The sequence below is a fragment of the Tachypleus tridentatus genome, chromosome 8 (assembly GCF_004210375.1).
Source record: "Tachypleus tridentatus isolate NWPU-2018 chromosome 8, ASM421037v1, whole genome shotgun sequence".
Taxonomy (NCBI): Eukaryota; Metazoa; Arthropoda; class Merostomata; order Xiphosura; family Limulidae; genus Tachypleus; species Tachypleus tridentatus.
In genome coordinates this window covers 118,698,497-118,716,292 of record NC_134832.1, presented here as the reverse complement: position 1 = coordinate 118,716,292, position 17,796 = coordinate 118,698,497, and the positions used below count along the sequence as shown (strand labels likewise).

The following is a 17,796-nucleotide window of genomic DNA, read 5'->3' as shown; positions in this document are numbered from 1 at the left end:
AGTATATGGTGGAACCAGCAGTTTAGAAAGGGCTACATGATACATACACAGACACTGAATCTTATTACATGCATGAGCATCAGAGTTAACACTTCATATATAAAAATTTCCAAAACAGCTTTGTATTTTCTGCTTTACTTTCACCAGCACCAAACTGGGGTTTAATTAATTGTAAAAAATGAAAATATGCACTGAAAATAATATTCTTTCTTCAGATTTAACAATATTAATTAAATATTTATATAACATGATGTTAATTTTTAACAATACTAAGGCTGTCTTATTATAAAAAATAATTGCTCATGATATCATAAAAGACTACGTAGTTTTATTATTGTTATTTTACCGTGTAATCACTAAAAGTTACGTTTAGTTCCATTTAAAAGTTATTTAAAACCACATTATTTAAGAGTTGTCTAATACCCAAAATTTCTTTCGCACGTATTTAAAAATTATATATAAGACTATGTATTAAAATTATAAGTTACAGTACAGTTTTTATAATTCCAGTTTAAGAATAATGTAAACCAATAGTATTTCGATACAGTAATTTACTACAAATTTTCAAACTAATTTTAAATAGTAATTTTATGTTATTCCTATGAATAGTGAGTAATGACAACTCAAATAATGTCTTTCTAACAATTGTGTATATGAGCCCTGAGAAAGCCGCAAAGGCGAAACATTGATTAAAATATATTGTATATATATTTAGAGTGAAAAGGTCTTTTTTTCTAAATTTTTTTTTATCAATTTCAAATAATGATAATAAATGGTATATTTACATTATAACCCATGTCCTTCTAGATAAGACATCTGGCGTTAACTACTTGATTGTTTTCTATCGTGGGCTTTTGATGTAGTGAGAGTTGTCAAATAATTTCTTGTTTTAAAAGTTAAGGTTTGTGACGTGGAATCATGTACTTTCGTAAAAACAGGTTTCAATCATCTGTTAAATGTAGAAATTATGTAAATTTAATATTTTTACAGTCTGAAGTTATTTAATGGGATATTTTAAGTATTTAAATAATATATGCAGAGAATGAACATTGTATTACTTTAACGAGATGACGCTAGTTAAGCCTAACTAGTAATGTAAAATTATTCAAAATATAAAGGCTAACGAAATTTTCGCTAAAATTTTTGGGCGTTTTCTTTTGCGAGTAGTAACTTGTATTATTAGTATTTGCAGTTATAAAGAGTAGTAATAATGTATTTCCCTATTGGTTGGCCCAAAGAGTTAAAGTTTTCATTAAGACCTAACGTTAAACATCGCAATGTAGTGGGACAAAACGAGGAAGAGTTATCACTGCCAGATGAAAATGATCCCAAATTTGTCTGCTGTAACAGAGACCGTTCACTTTTGCCATTTTAACAAATGATTCTGTGTCTATTTGGTTCTGCAAGGTAAGTAGTTATTTTTAAGCAGTTGTAGAAACTGACAAAACAGCATCTAATTACAAAAGCTGTAAATTAGAAATATATTTTTGAACCAAATTATATATACATAAAAATCTTTTTAAGATTTTGGATATTTAGTAAATATATCAAAATGTATTTTGAGGGTAAAAGGAAAAATTAAGTTCAGATTGTTCATTTAAAATTAATGTATATATATGTTTATGTTATTAGTATGATTTCTTTATTTCTTTTTTAAATAAATTTAGAATTTTAGCATTTTTAAGCATATCTAGGGCATATACTCCTGTTACTAAAAATGGTAACTGAATTCATCATAATAATAAGCGACATTGAATGCACTTGTTGGTACTTGTTGCCTACCTTTATACAAATAACAATTAAAAATCTATCACTATTTATACTTGTTTATTTTTTTTAACAATTAAATGCTTGAGTTTGATAGCCTTTATATTTATCATTTGTTCTTAAATTTACTGACATTGCTTCCAGAATATCTCTATCATAATTGTGTTATTTCATTCCATTTGTATAATACTATTTATGTATTGAAATTTCTTATTTCCTAATTACAGTGTTTTTGTATATTTTTACTGAACTCATTATAAATAATTTTTCTGCATTTATATTGAAATTTCTTGATAACCTGAAAGGTCCCATCATATGCTATATCCTTTAGTTTGGAAGCCAGTTTTATGGCTTTTCTTTGCACTCTTTCCAAGACATCAGTATCCTTTTAGGTATTGTGACCAAGATTGTACAGCATACTCCAAATGTGATCTTGCATTGGTCTTGCATAATATCAAAAATCTTTTGGCATCCCAAAACTCAAAGGAAGATCTTATGATTCTAAGAGTATGGTTGGTCTTTCTAGTAACTTTAGAAATATGACAATGGACTTTCAAGTCCATAAAATATATCCTTGATAAATCTTTTTCTGTGCATATAATAGTTAGTATAAACTCATTCATGAAATAATCTTGCTTGGTATTACTTATTTCTGAATGCATAACCTTACACTTTTCAACATTAAGATCCAGCATCCACTCCCTTGATCAGTTTGTTAATATCTTGAATGTTATGGTGAAATCAAATATTGTTTTAAAACTTTATTTTTTGTATTACTCTTCAAGTTACAGGGAACTGTTTATTTAAAAAAAAAGTAAGAAAGCTGTAATAAAGAAGTACTTGAAAACTAGCCTAGATGCATGATATGACTCCATAGTGTGGTAAATTTCTTAACATTTACTTAGGTAAGTATAGGTGATTACTAGTATTAGTAGTTATGTTGCATCTTTTCAATATATAGGCAGATTACAAATGTAATAATTTAGTAATAGGAGAGAAAGGAGAATGAAATACTATGTGAACCTTTTGTCAGTGTTGTAGAAGTGAAAGACTAGTTATAACCCATTCTGGTTAGAAATTAAGAAAAACTGTATTCAGTATTAGATATTTAATATAACTCTTAAGATTACACAGTTAACAAAGTTGTTAACAGTACATTTCAGATGATTAATTAAGACTGCAATTATGAAGTTGGTTTGTCAGATTGCAAAAGAGTTAACCTGTATATTAACCAACATCTTCATGTAGTTGTCATTTTCAAACTATTCACTAACTGTATTTGAAGGTAATAACTGTGTTTGTGTGCCCTATAAATCAGTTATACTCTCTTCCTTCTCTGATGTTACTTTCAATAATAGTTTTAGTTTCAATGTTTTCTAGTTTTTTGTTAATACGTTAAGGAATATTTTGCATTTTAAATTTAGTACATAGATTTTTTTTTAATTTTCTAAGGTACCTGAACTTTGCGAGGTTTATTGGACTTAAAGCCAAAAATGCTAACAGTGGGGATATCAAACTGTTGAAACAATGCATTCTAGTCTTCATTGATAATAACAAAAGGAAAGTGTAACTAATTAGCTATTCTCTTAGCAAAATTAAATTTTAACTTTGATCTGTGTAAGTAGATTAATATTATTTTGGTTGCCAGTTTTTTTAATGTTCTTGTATCTGGATATGAGGCATAGGACAACAAAATTGTTTCATTATGCATCATTTTATGGTAAGTACTAGAACAGTAGAGACAGGAGTAAGAGTTGATGATACTTTGTAGAATGGACAGCAACTGCCTGTTGTGAAGACGCAAGTGTAGAGGTCGATGTTTTGAAAGTCTTCTACCTTTCAAAACGTCAATTTTTACACTTGTCTCCACAACAGGCAGTTGCCGTCTATTCTTCAAAGTTTCATCATGAATACTCTACCTAAATAACCTGTCAAGGGAGTAAAAGTTTTTTCTGTATATCATTCTGTGGTGTTGAAATACAATGTGATTTAAATTTACCACACTAGTTATTTTCTTTCATGCTAGTGTTAAAACGTTATGAAAATATTTACATGTAAATACTGTGTAGTTCAATTGCAACAAATATAGGTATAATTATTAGTTTTTCAGTTAAACAGATTAATTTTAAAATCAGTTGCATAAACTGTGTAGTCATGATGTATAGACAATAAATGATTGTTTGATCCTTCAAGATACCTTTTCACACACACACACACACACACACACACACACACACACACACACACACACACACACACACACACTTGAGAGAAGTAAAATTTTAAAACCAACTCTCTTATTATTTCCATCTTAAGCTCCTGTAAATTGTTTGTCTAAACTATTCCCAACAACTTGTTTCTAAAGTAAATTACTCTTTTTGAAAAATAAGATTGTCTTTTCCAAATCATATTGCCCTTCAATGGCACAGCTGTGAGCCTGTGAACTTACTGTGGTGGTCACAGCACAGGTAACCCATTGTGTGGCTTTGTGCTTAACCACAGATAAACAGACCTTTCATCCTATTATCTTTAAAATATATCATAAAGAAATCAGAAACCTTTATCCTGTCAATTTCATAGATAATCCAGTAAATTTCGATGATATTGTCTTTTAACTTTCTTTTCTTAGGAAATGTAAATTATCTTAACCTTTCTTTGTAGGATAACCTTATATCATCCTAGTAACTCTCCTTTGAACTCTGTTTAGTAAATCAATGTTCTTTCTCAGATAAAGTGAGAAAACAGTTTATAATAGCTCCAGGTTATCTCATTCATTCATTGTTGTTTAAGATTTTAGTAAGTGGTAAAATAATAATCTCAAATATTATATGTAAGCTTCTAATATGATGTCATGATCATATCCTGTAAGGTCATTCAAGATGTTAAAAGATGTGTACAAGATTTTAGAAGTTTTTTAGCAAGGTCTTAAGAAACTCATAAAGTATCTTGATAAACTTCTTGTAAGATTGTTTCAGGATCTGATGAAATCTTGCAGCATTCTTGAAAAGTTCTTTTTGAAATTTGGTATTTTATAATAATTGGTCTCATAGTTTGTAGCTTCTTTTTTTAAATTGTTTAGCAGTTAATAATAGGGTACTGTAGTCTAGAGCTAAGTGATTAGTAGAAATTGTTCATTGATTCTCAGGATCATTAATCAGTTACATTTAACTAATGTATTATTCTCATTAGACTTGAATTATTGAAATGATATAAAATATTAATAGTATGACTCTCAAATTACAATTCATTTTTTGAAGCATAACACTAATCTATTAACACACAAGGAAGCACATGCACTTTTAGCATTTGTTCACATGCTTACAATACATGTTTGTCCCCAACTGGTTGATATTCTTGATTGCCATTTGAAATGACCTTTACATGCATATATAAGTGGAATTGACAGTCAAGATCAGATGCTATCATACTATTCTTGCTTGAAAAAAACCTATAAGGTGGTATAAGAAACTTTGTACTCTTATATTACAAATAATTATGCTAAATTCCTTTCATTTGTATAATCAGTAGTCTGGGAACAAAATGCTACTCTGATTTTCATCTGGCTGTAATAACAAAGCTTTTACCATCTCAAGTTGCAAGTAGATCAAAAATATAAAGATGTTGAAAGGCAGAATTGTTCAAGTGAAGAAATGATGAAAAGAAAGTGCAGAATGAAAAGGAAAAATGCAAAGATTTACTTTACAGCTTCAAATGAAGCTTATCCAGAATCACTCAGACCTTATTTGTATCAGTGCTTCAAATTGTAGTGAAAAACATGATGTATTCATCATGTGACATGTATATCATGATAAATGCATTTTTCAGTTGATCTTTTATCTGTTTTTTGAATAAAATTATTTTACCACAAATTTTATTAAAATAAATTTCTAGGTGTTGCTGTACAAATGCAACACTTAACCTCTAAAAATATTCATGTAATGCTGGGGATATGCATGTGTAAGTAAAAAAAGTAAAAAAAACAACAAAATAAAAACATAAAAAAAACACATTTTTGATGTATTGTTTTTATTCTATTTTACCTAAGCTGCAGTCATCCCTTATTGGATGTAACTTTCTGTCAGACCTGTACAGTATTTTTTATTCTTAGTGTACCATATCCATCTGATTCCTGATTCTACCACAATATCAGCCATCCATCTCCTCTTTTGCCTTCCTTTAGATTTTTTTTCCTGTTCTTGGTTGCCATCCCATTGTTCTTAATGTTTACGTATTATCAGAATACGTTGCTACATGCTTGGCCCATTTCCATTTAGTTATGAAGAAGAGCCTTATTGTATCTATTACATATTGTTATTACTATTGTAGTAATTGAAAACAAAATGATATTGGACTGAAACATATCAGCTCTTGCCATAGATGATGCCAAATATCACAGCAGTTAACATGTATAGCTGAACAACCCTACATAATTTAAAATAATAGAGAAATCTTAGTGGCATTATTTGAAATACTTGGGTGGTTAGTATAATCAGAAGCACTAATTTTGATTCATTGATTACTTTTGTGACATTAATCACTTTAATCATAATTCTCACTAAACAATTATTTTACTTGACACTAATCATTTAATCTATACTTATAGATAATTGATTATTTGGATTGAGTGAGCTGCCCATCCATTGTATAATTCTTAAAATAACTGTTCAATTTATTATTTCCATGAGACTTAAGTTTACTAAATCAGTCTGGTTAAATTGGGATTCAACCAACCTCATGTTAGTTGTATTATAGCTTGAATTAATGAGCATAAAATCTTCAGAAGGAAAACAAACAAAGCAGTTCTACTTGAAACCATCTCATGGTATACTATTCAATGAAACATTGGTAAAATAATATGTAAACTCCTAAGTGAATATAATAATAATATAAAACAACCATAACTAGCAACTAAGTTGTTTTTTGATCTCTACAAGTAGGTGTAACTTTGTTGAAACTACATTGTTATAACTGCATTATGATAAGGTACAATAAAGTATTGTCTCATAGGTGAACGTGCATAAATGCAAATAACATATTTTGGGAATAATCGTGTGTTTGTGAAATGAATAAGAATCTCGGTTATGTCATAGAATAATTCAAACTTTTGACCTTCACATAATGTATTTAGATGTGTAAATTTTTTTGTTCTTTTTATAATGTACTTGCACTTGAGGTTGTGTATTTTACATATTTCTTGCCATAGCATTTAACACGTGTGTGAACTGTATTTTGCTGTTATGAAATCTGCAAAGAAAAGAATCATAATTTTTTTATAATACAGGTCTAGTATATAAAGCACATTATATTAATACTCAGAAAAACTGCTATATTTTTTCCCTTTAAACAAAAAGATGTTTAAAGTTTGGAATAGTTGCAGAACACTCATAATCAACTAATCAAGAGATATTTCTCAGTGCTTGCTATTGGCATATGAATATTTTGTAAACTAAACAGCTACTTTGTGACTGTTATAAGATTAAACATTTTTTTAACCATTCTTTAATAATTATAAAAAGAAACTTTACAGTTTACATATAGTTACAGTTATAAGATTTTGTTTTTAATTTACATCTCTTATGTTAGCTTTCTGTTTTCAGGACAAAATTGGCTTACCTTACTAAACAGATTTCCAATAAACATTTTCCAGCAAATTTTATCTTGCGATCTCATCATTGTAAATACTGTTATTAAAAATCTAACTTTCTTTTACAGCACTGTGTTACTTCAACTAGGAAGTTATTGGGAAAGAATGATATACAGAAAATATGGTAGCAGTAATATGCACAAATTTTTATCTAGGGAGAGATAGCTAGAAACAAGCTATTTAGTTACTAACTTAGGTCTCTTCAACTACCTATACTAGGTTTTAGTGACTCATGTAAAAACAACTGAAATACCTAACTGACTGAAATGAAATAGAAACCATATAACCTGAGTGTTTACAAAACGTGGACTTCTTTTCTTCAGGGGCAAACCTAATTGACTAAACATTTTTTATTTTTATACTGTTTATTTTAAATAAAACTTTTTTTTATGTTATAGTGGGCATGTGTATGAAAAATGTTTTAAGAAATCCAACAAAACCACATAGGAGAAATCAGTGTAGAAGGAGGGAGAACTGAATGCTTTTGATTTTGGGGTGTTTCAGAAACAAATCTAAAAATTAGTGGTAATTGTTTTTGAACTGAAAATTGTGAACATATTTGCTTTCTGTCTTATTGTAAAACTAAAAATAAATTAACATTTTTATTTCACTTTCAAAACTATTTACAGACAATAAATGCTTAGACCTAGCACCACAACAGCAAATTAATTTTGAATAATTATTCTAACAAATTTTTCAACTTAGAATAAAATCTACCAGTATACTGTAGCTTAGTTTTTCTCTATCCTTGAACTATAAAATTCAAATATGTATTAACTGATATTTTCAAAGGAACAGTGGAAGTAGCACATAAAAAGTTTTCTTTTGCTATTTTCATGACTACATGGATATCTTTATTCATTTTTTTTTCCTTTTTAACCCTTGTTACTATTTATATATAACACTTTCATTTTCCTTGCAACTCATGGCATTTAGTTGCAATAGTACCACTAAATTTTAAGCCATAGTTAAAGAGCAGAGAAATATTTGTTAATCACCAGCTAATAGAGCTGTAATCAGTTAAGCCTGGCATGGCCAGGTTGTTAAGGCACTCGACTTGTAATCTGAGGGTCGCAGGTTCAAATCCCTGTCACGCCAAACATGCCGCCCTTTCAGCCATGGCAGTGTTATAAAGTGATGGTCAATCCCACAATTTATTAAAGAGTAGCCCAAGAGTTGGCAGTGGGTGGTGATGATTAGCTGCCTTGCCTCTCGTCTTATACTGCTAAATTAGGGACGGATTGTGCAGATAGCCCTTGTGTAGCTTTGCCCAAAATTCAAAAACAAACTGTAATCAGTAAACAGTTTCAAATTTAATTTATATTCAGCTTTTATTACATAGCTCTCACACAAAACAGTTTGGCATGAATACGTTTGTTACACAAGAGATTAAGAGGCAAGATCAGTTCAGTCTTGACCATGTAGCTTGTTCCTCAAACAACCTCACATGTTACCCATTCAGATTTTGTACTGATCTTGCAGATGAACCATGTAGATCTGAAATGTACAGATCTGTGTATTTTTCTACATGCTTCTTATAATAACTTGTTAAATACATCCCTTCAAGCAAAATGCAACAAAATATTTGGGTCTGGAAAATGTTGAAAAAATTATGTTTAAGAAGCTAACCAGAAACCATCGGATAGGCCTAGTAACACATCAGATTTTTATTTGTTTGTTAAAACAGCAAGTGTAACTTAGGCTTGACAGTACTATACTTAAGAATATTTTTTTAAATGTACTATTTTTTGTAGTTAGTCTAAGGGTTTGAAGTTGCAACCTTGTACTTGCAAGAAGATTTTTTACATGATCTCCCTAAAATAGAAACAAAGCAATACATATAACATAAAAATAAGAAAAACAATTTAAATAAAAAGCTAGTTAAAAAGTTTACTGCTGTCACAATTGTCCTCTAAGTGATGTTAATTTTTGGGTTTCAAACAGTCCATTTACAATGTGTCGTATCTCTTTCCCCTCCCCATTATTCATCACATGGCCTCAATATGAAAAAAAATTATTTGTTAAATCAGGATTTAGTGTGAAAGTGATTCTGTTGTGTTGTCAAAATAAACTGATAGTACATCTAGAATCTAGAGCTGCTTAGAATAAGTATGAAAATTTGTAGGTAATGCTTATATGAACTTGTAAACATCATAATTAATTCTTTGAATTTATACACAAGTATCAGAAGTGACCATCATCATCTAGTCAGGTAACATTAAGTCACATTTCTGTTTCAAGTTTCATTTTTTGTATCAAAAGTTGCATAAGGAAAGGGCATTCGTGTACAGGTTATGATTTAAAATAACTGTAGGTAGTTAGGATTTGTAAAATATTACATTGAATCAAATGAGTATCATACAGCTATTGTCGGTTTGTTTAAAAAAAATCTGAAGGAAATGTGTGTTAGTATAAATTTGTTTAACTCTTTTGTCACAAGTCGCTAGTCAAAGGCCATCTCATCACATTTGTTGACTTACATATAAAATATTATTGAACTACTGTTATATAAATTTAAGTCAATAGTTTGGAATCCAATTGTAGATTACAATTCAAACTTTAATACATATGAGTTAATTTCTTATTTTAAAAATAAATATTAAAAAACACATCTAAATATAGATTTTAATGAGTCACTTGCTATGTTGAACACAGCACTGTTTACAATTAGATGTTTATGATGTCATTATACAACTATAATTTCATACAAATTAGGAACTCAAATTACTAATAATGACAAGCTAGAACATAAAATAAGAACCTTGTATCTTTTTATTTTGCTGAGATATGGCTTATATACTGAATCACACAAGGTGGCCCTGTTCAACACCCCCTCGGTGTGGATTCCTGTACGTGGTGAGGGGACCTCCTAGGGAAGGTTCTGCTCTTTCTGGTTACCTCCTCTGGGATCTAAACGTCCACCCACGAGTTTACCATGCGTGGTGACCTGTGAAGGGGAGGAGAGGATCCTGGTGGTTGAGGAGTCCAACCCTAACACACCACTTTGGTCTTGAATTCCTGTAGACGGGCATCCTTTGGGTGGCTCCCACTGGGTTAATCGGCTGGTCCACTTGGGCTAGAGTCAACCAAGTACCAGTGTTGGAAGTTCTCAACAGGTGTTGTGGACATTGTGTCTGATGCTGGTGTTTGGGTATAGTGCTCACGAAACCCTGGCGTTGCTGCAATGTCCTTGCATGACATTGTAGTGCATCCCCTCGTAGGGCTCCATGGTGGGTGGGGTCAGTGGGTACTGCACTTTGTTTTTTCCTATGGATCTTCCTACGAAAAATTTAAATAATAGTGAGAAAACAGTCAATGGGTAAGCGACCACGTCTTGAAGACTCTGAGCAGCAATCTTCAACATCTGTAACACACGTACCTCATTTTCTTATATTAAATTCTTTTTCAGAAAAACTTTTAGGGCAAATGTCCCCCTTTTTTATTCAGAAGGGACTAGAGAGATTTGCTGGCTCTCCAAAGTCCATAAAGAAGCTTTGATCTGGAGACATATTGGTTGACACATCTACATCCCAACACAGTGAATTCCTCTTGAATTCAAAGGCAATTGGGGATGTACCTATTACAACTTCTATTACTGTAGTTTCTCTCTTAACATTGTAGATTGGATGTCAACATTGGTTTTATGCCATTTATGTTTTTAATTGTTGTTTTGTTTTTACCTTCATTTTCTTTTATGAAATTTACTACATTTACTTTACTTTTACCTTTTTACCAGACATTTGGCAAATTATTATTATAATTTTGCTACATGTCTTTCAAAACTTTTATTACTTTACCTTTTGATAATCGCTGTAATGACACATAACCCAGAACCAGGACTGGAAAGGCCAACTTCAAATGACTGACGGTGGTTCTTGTACTTACCTGTTAGTCTTTCTGGCGGGTTATGATCATTACCATTATGCTACAAAAAGACCTTTACAACTTCTCTTACTCTGCTTACTCTCTTAATATTGTAGACTAGGTGTCAACATTAGTTTTATGCTTTTTATGAATTTTACTACATTTACTTTATTTTTACCTTTTTACCGGACATTTGGAGCAGATAGCCTAGCTACTTTGTTCCATAAAACACTAAATCAATCAATCAATCAACTGTTCAACTCTTTTTTGAAATGGTCCCTTTTGTATTCTTACTACAGTATATGATGTCAATACCCAATCAACAGCTTAGAATGTCCCCAACATGGTTTTATCAGCCATTTTAATCTGTGAGAATGCTACCACATTATTTCGATCCTTGTTTTGAAGGAGGTAAAAGGTGTCTTTAGTCTGCTCGAAGTTTAATATTCTTTAAAATCTAAATACATCACAGTTACTAAGCTGAATATGTTACAGTAGAGTCATGTGGTATCAGTTGAGTTATTTTTTTGGCTATTCAACTATATATATATAAAACTAAAAAAGATTTTTGTTTGACATCCTATACGTGCAACATTTTAAAAGGCTTAGCAACCTATGTTCAGAAGCAACTGAAGGCAAAAGTCACAGCAAGAAGAGACAATTATTTACTTCTTGATTTATTGTTATATAGTTCAAGAAAAATAAGTTTAATAATTTATATACATACATATAATGTATCTTACAAAATACTAGACCACTAAAACACAGCTAAGATGGAAGAGTAAAGGTCAGTTTTATATTACTGAATACATAATGAGTGCACATGTACTACATGAATACAAGTTATGTAATGTTAGCTCAGCCATGACTGAAAGATCAATATAATAAAAAAATAATAAATATATAGCATTATGAGACTTAAATTATTTAGACTAAATGTTTGTATTTTCATGTTATGATATGTAGTCATTTTAGCATGAAAAAAGCACAATTTATATTTATTTCCTAATTTTTTTGTGATTGTTGCAAAGGTTGGTCAAGTGACTGATCCCACATTCTTAGTCTACAAAATAATGTAAAATATAGTCTTACTGGAAACAAACATTTGAAATGTGTTTAGGAGGTTTTAGAGATTATGCAAATATTGAGATTTTTGGAATGAAGAATAATGTTTTTAAACATGACACAAAATCACTTTGCACTAAGACTAGTAACAAAAAAGACTATTTTCTCAAACAAATCTTTAGTAAAAGTAACAAATATTTTGAATATGCACACACTGTATGAAAGTCGTATTACAAATGTGTAGATGGACTTGTGTATATTATACTGAGCCCATAGTGAAAAGGTTAGTTTTAAAAAAATCTAAAGGAAATGTATGTGAGAATAGATTTGGCAAAATGAATTGATAGTATATCATAGAATCTAGAGTTGCTTATTATAAATATGAAAATTTATAGGTAATGCTTATAGTTAATTCTTTTAATTTATATACAAGTATAAAAATGATCATCACCATCTCGTCTGGTGACGTTTAGTCATTTCTGTTAGTGGCCATATTTTTCATGTCATAAGTTAAATGAGGAAATGACATTCATGTACAGTTTATGATTTAAAACAACTATAGCCAGTTTGGATTTGTAAAGTATTACCTTGAATCAAATATGTATTGTATAGCTATTGTCGAAGTTTTAAAAAATTAGAACCAAATGTGTGTCAATATAAATCTGTTTGATAAAAAGATAAGTATTCAACAATATGACTGTTGAGGTGTTTGACTTTTGTTGTGTTTGACTAACTGAGTTAGTCTTTAAGTATAACTGATAAGTGCAGTTTTATTTTAGCTCAGAGAAAATACTTAGTTATATAACAAAGTTTATGAATTATAAACAAGATTAATATGTCCATCCTGTGTAGTTACACAGGTAAAGTAGTGACGCACTACACTTTAAATGTTGCATTTTTTTCTTTTTATCCTTTTTTTTATTATGTGGTTCTGATCTTTACATTAAGTTCCCCAGCACTTCAGTATGGGAGCTTACATTACTGTGAATTTATTGATGTATTTTTCTCTCTGGTATTACTGTGCAATTGTATATAATCAAATGTTTAGTTTCAATTTTAATTTTGTCATTGAATAAGAATATGTATCAGATTAAAAGTAATGTAAATATCTACATGTGTTCTCAGTTTGGTTATGTAGGAACAAAAAATAAATTTACCTCTTCTATTACAGCTGTGTAAATTAATAAATATATGTAATATATCATATATCCATCACCAATTTTTATGCAATAGGACCTAGGACTAGCTATGGGTCATTTGCTGTTTTCACACTAGAGATCATTTGTACACTTTCTTTGTCAATATAAATATGTAAATAGGTTATTTCTGGAAAGAAAAATAATGTCCACATAGCACTATTTACTTTTAAGATCTTGCAGTATGCTTCTGGTGATGATCTTAATAAGGCAAATTATTATTGTTGAGACCTTAATATAATATTATCTTGTCTTGATCTTTTTTCAAAAGTGAATAGCATCTTGTAAGACTTTATTCAAAATTTGTTGGTATAAGATCAGGAAACAGTTTTAAAAGATTTTATCTGATCTGAAATTAAACTGTTACCTCAGACTGTAATTTAATTTTCATTTTAAGCCTTATGAATAGCAGTTATTTAACATTATTAGATAAAACTATTTGTTTCAGTGATTTGTTTTTATAGTGGTTTTATTTTATTCCAAGTGAGGCCTAACTAATTATTTTTGTAGAGATCTGAACATCCATCTATATGTTTGCTGCAGGTGGTGACCCCTTGAAGTGGAAGAAGAGGATTCTGGTGGTTGAGGGGTCTAACCCCAAAACACCATTTTAGCCTGTAATTCCTATATACAAATGATTTGGGGTTGCCCCTCAGGGTCAGTCAGCAGGTCCTGTTGCACAAGGATCATCTGAGTACCAGTGTTGGATGTCCTCAAAGGGTGTTATGGACATTGGGTCTGGTGCTGATGTTTGAGTATAGTGCTTGCAAAACCCTGGCATTGCTATGGTGTCCTTGTTTGGCATTGTAGTGCATTACCTCATAGGACTCCATTTTTGGTGGGTCAGTGAACACTGAATCTTTCTCCTTTTGTTACAAATCCCCCAAATTAGTGACATATGCTGCTGCACTAAATTCCACTACTATAATGGGTGTGCATAAAGTGCTTTCTGTACCTCCATCAGAGTCTGTTAACCTCAACAGATAATTGAGTTGATAAGACAACATCTGCTTCTGTCTCTGTCTCCACCATTCTTTCCAGTAACTGCCACTTCCTTTGACCTTGGCTTCTGGTGTCTGCTCAGATCCATTTTCGGTCTGGAAATGCAGAATCATTATTTGTTCACACCCACCATTGCTGGAATCTATGTTTACTGACAGAGACCTGCCCATTTGACCAAGTGCAGGATGCATGGAGGTTGACAGACCTCCTACTAGTAATGAAAAACAACATAGTTGTAAACAGAAGAGTTCTTCACCCAATTCACCTCCACCTATGTACACTTTGTACACTTTCATACAGTGGAAATGTTGAGGGTTTTTTTTTCTAATGTAGATGACATTAAGGCCTTGATTAATTCTTATCATCCCTTGTATCTTTCCTTACAGGAAACATTCTGAAACCTGTTGATACAGTCACCTCTCTGCAGTTTTTTTATACTGAAATAAGGATAATGGGTTGTTTGAAGGGTGACCACTGTCTGTGGCACTCAATACTTTCTTGCAGGCTGTAGCCATTTTTGTTTCCTTGGGTCGTCCTGTCACTGTTTGTTCTCTCTACCTGTCTCCTGCAGAAACATGTGATGTATCTGGCTTTGGTGCTTTTGTTGAACAGTATCTGTCTCCTGTTTTTAATCCTGGAAAACTCTAATAAACACAGTCCCCTCTGTTACATCATAAATGTGTAGATATTCATTGAAAACCTTTTGGATTTTTGCTTTTATTTCAGCATTAAAAGATATGTTTATCATTTCTAATAATAAATGCTCATTTTATTTTAGGTAGAGATTGAAGCACTGAGGTCCTACAGGTATTTTCTGGATTACTTTTCATGCCCATCTGTATTTTTACATTAAATATATGATACTTATAAATATGGACTAATTCTTTTATTTTGTAATAGCCATGTGTACAGATCATGTGTCACAGATACAGCCAGCAATCCATTTCCACATTAGGAACTAATATGTTTGCTGCTTGGAGGCCTGATTCTAGTACTTTAGCAGTTGCAGTAAGTATTTTCTTATAAAATGAACTTGTTTCCATGTTGAGTTTTTGGTTATGTTGTAAGTACATTGGATAAGAAAGTTTATCATATTCAGTTGTTTTATATGAGAAAAGGTTATTTAGATTGTAGTTAAGAAATAACTAGTTTTATGTTTTTTTGCAAACTTGTTATAAAGAATGGCATCTATTGAGAGAGTATTTTGTTCTTTAGATGTTGGATGAGGGAATATATAAAACAGAAAAAAAGTTAAAAATTTGTATAAGACTTTACTTCACTATCAAAATTTTACTTTGTTTTGAAAATATTTGAAGTAGATGATTTTAACTTTGAAATTATCATTTAATTCTGTGAGAGCTGTTAATGATTTTATCTCTCTTTATCTTAAGACTTCCAACAGCCACTTGGTGTTCTTTTATTTAGAAATGGATGAATACACAAAGGGTTTATATGAACAGAATGATAGCAAGTGAGTATTTTGCTTCTTATCTTCTGTCCAATGTTCTATTCAATAATTAATTTCACTTTATTTTTTGCAGCATTTCATTTTAAACAGGTTTCAAAATACTTAGAAAAACGTTCATAATATTGGAATATCTTTTCAGTGATACTTCAGTCATAAAGTATCTGTGATTACCTTAAATATAAAATTAAAACCAACAAATTGCATCCAGGTCAAATAAAAGCTAGTAACAACATCAAAAGGAGTTATCAGAAGACTGTATTAAAATCTGAATAAATAAACACATAATGAAAACATTCTTCCAAATGAAAAATTAAAATATTCTATGAACACTGTTGTTAGCATTGACAATATGGCTTACATTTATAATGTGATATGAAGAAGGTCTCGTGCACCCATTTAGCCAACCCCTTAGCATTTAACAATAAAACGTAAGTACCTTGTAGTCGGTGAGCATCTTCAGAGGAGAGAGGCAGGAGAAGATAAAGCAACATAATTGTGCAGTTACAAGTTGTTTCACTTTACTTTTTATAAAAATAGTTGTTTTATATATTAAAAATTATCTCTGTATTTTGCTTCACTTGCTGTTAATATTTTTAGGGTTTCAAGTTTAAAAAGAGAAAGTGCAGAACTATTTATTAAGGAAACCATCTTACCACTGGAGTTTAGCCAGAATTTCTCTACTCACCTACCAGGAGGGATAACAAGGTATCATAATCAAAAAGTTTCTTCTTTTTTTTCTTAACAAATAATTGTATAACTAGAACAAACTACAAATCAACTTGCAATTTAATAAATAACTTTAAGGGAATAAATATAAATATTTGACTTTAATTACTATAATTCAGTATTACTTCATTTAAAATGTATGTATTACAAAAAAGAACTAACTGGGTTATATAATACTTAACTGGATAATTTTTGTTTCAAGAAATTCAAGATTGAAGTGCTATTGAGAAAAGAAAAACTAAACTAATTTTTCTTTTAAAATAAAAGTTTACCTTATTGAAGATTAGAGAGAAAGGAGTTTGTAATATAAAAATACTTTTATAAGATTCAAAATATCTTTAAACTGTTCAAGATAAAAATTTAATATTCATTCTAGTCTTCTGTGTATACGAGAAGAACTAATGGCGACCACAACTTCAGGTTGGATCTGGAGACTGAAATGGGATGGAACCATAAATAGAGATTATTGTATTGATGTCAGAAATGTTCCTTTTGCTGTTGATCAGCAGTTATCTAGAGGTTTGTTTCGATTGTGAAAAGAAAGATGACAATTATTTTTGAGTTTTTGCATAAGTGACAGATCAGATCTGTGATTTTATTTGATATCTTCTAGACCTATGAAGTATTGAGAGATTATTAACCAGTCTTAAATTTGTGTTGCAATTGTGTATTATCTTTTTTTTTTTGTTTACACATATAAAATTAATTACCTTAAACAATGTAAACTGATTTGTTATTGGGTGATTATTCATAAATGATTCCTCAATAAGTGAGCCCGGCACGGTCAGGTGGTTAAGGCACTCGACTTGTAATCTGAGGGTCAAGGGTTCGAATCTCCATCACACCAAACATGCTTGCCCATTCACCCGTGAGGGCTTTATGATGTTATGGTCAATCTCGCTATTTGTTGGTAAAAGAGTAGCTCAAGAGCTTGCAGTGGGTGATGATGATTAGCTGCCTTCCCTCTAGTCTTACACTGCTAAATTAGGAATGGCTAGCTCAGATACTTTCATATAGCTTTGTGCGAAATTCAAAATAAATCAAACAGAATCTTCAATGAACAT

The 17,796-nt window shown here is 30.7% G+C and overlaps 1 protein-coding gene across 1 annotated transcript in view; it reads left to right on the top strand.

Annotated features, from left to right (window-relative positions):
* The first annotated feature begins 803 nt into the window (after positions 1 to 803).
* Rich (Guanine nucleotide exchange factor subunit Rich) overlaps positions 804 to 17,796 on the top strand; it is a 69,626-nt gene continuing 52,633 nt past the window's right edge. Inside the window, exons 1-5 of the mRNA XM_076451163.1 lie at positions 804 to 1,407; positions 15,439 to 15,546; positions 15,930 to 16,009; positions 16,604 to 16,711; positions 17,109 to 17,251. Of these exons, the coding sequence (XP_076307278.1) occupies positions 15,454 to 15,546; positions 15,930 to 16,009; positions 16,604 to 16,711; positions 17,109 to 17,251 (424 nt within the window). The 5' untranslated portion in view covers positions 804 to 1,407; positions 15,439 to 15,453. The remainder of the gene's footprint in view (positions 1,408 to 15,438; positions 15,547 to 15,929; positions 16,010 to 16,603; positions 16,712 to 17,108; positions 17,252 to 17,796) is intronic.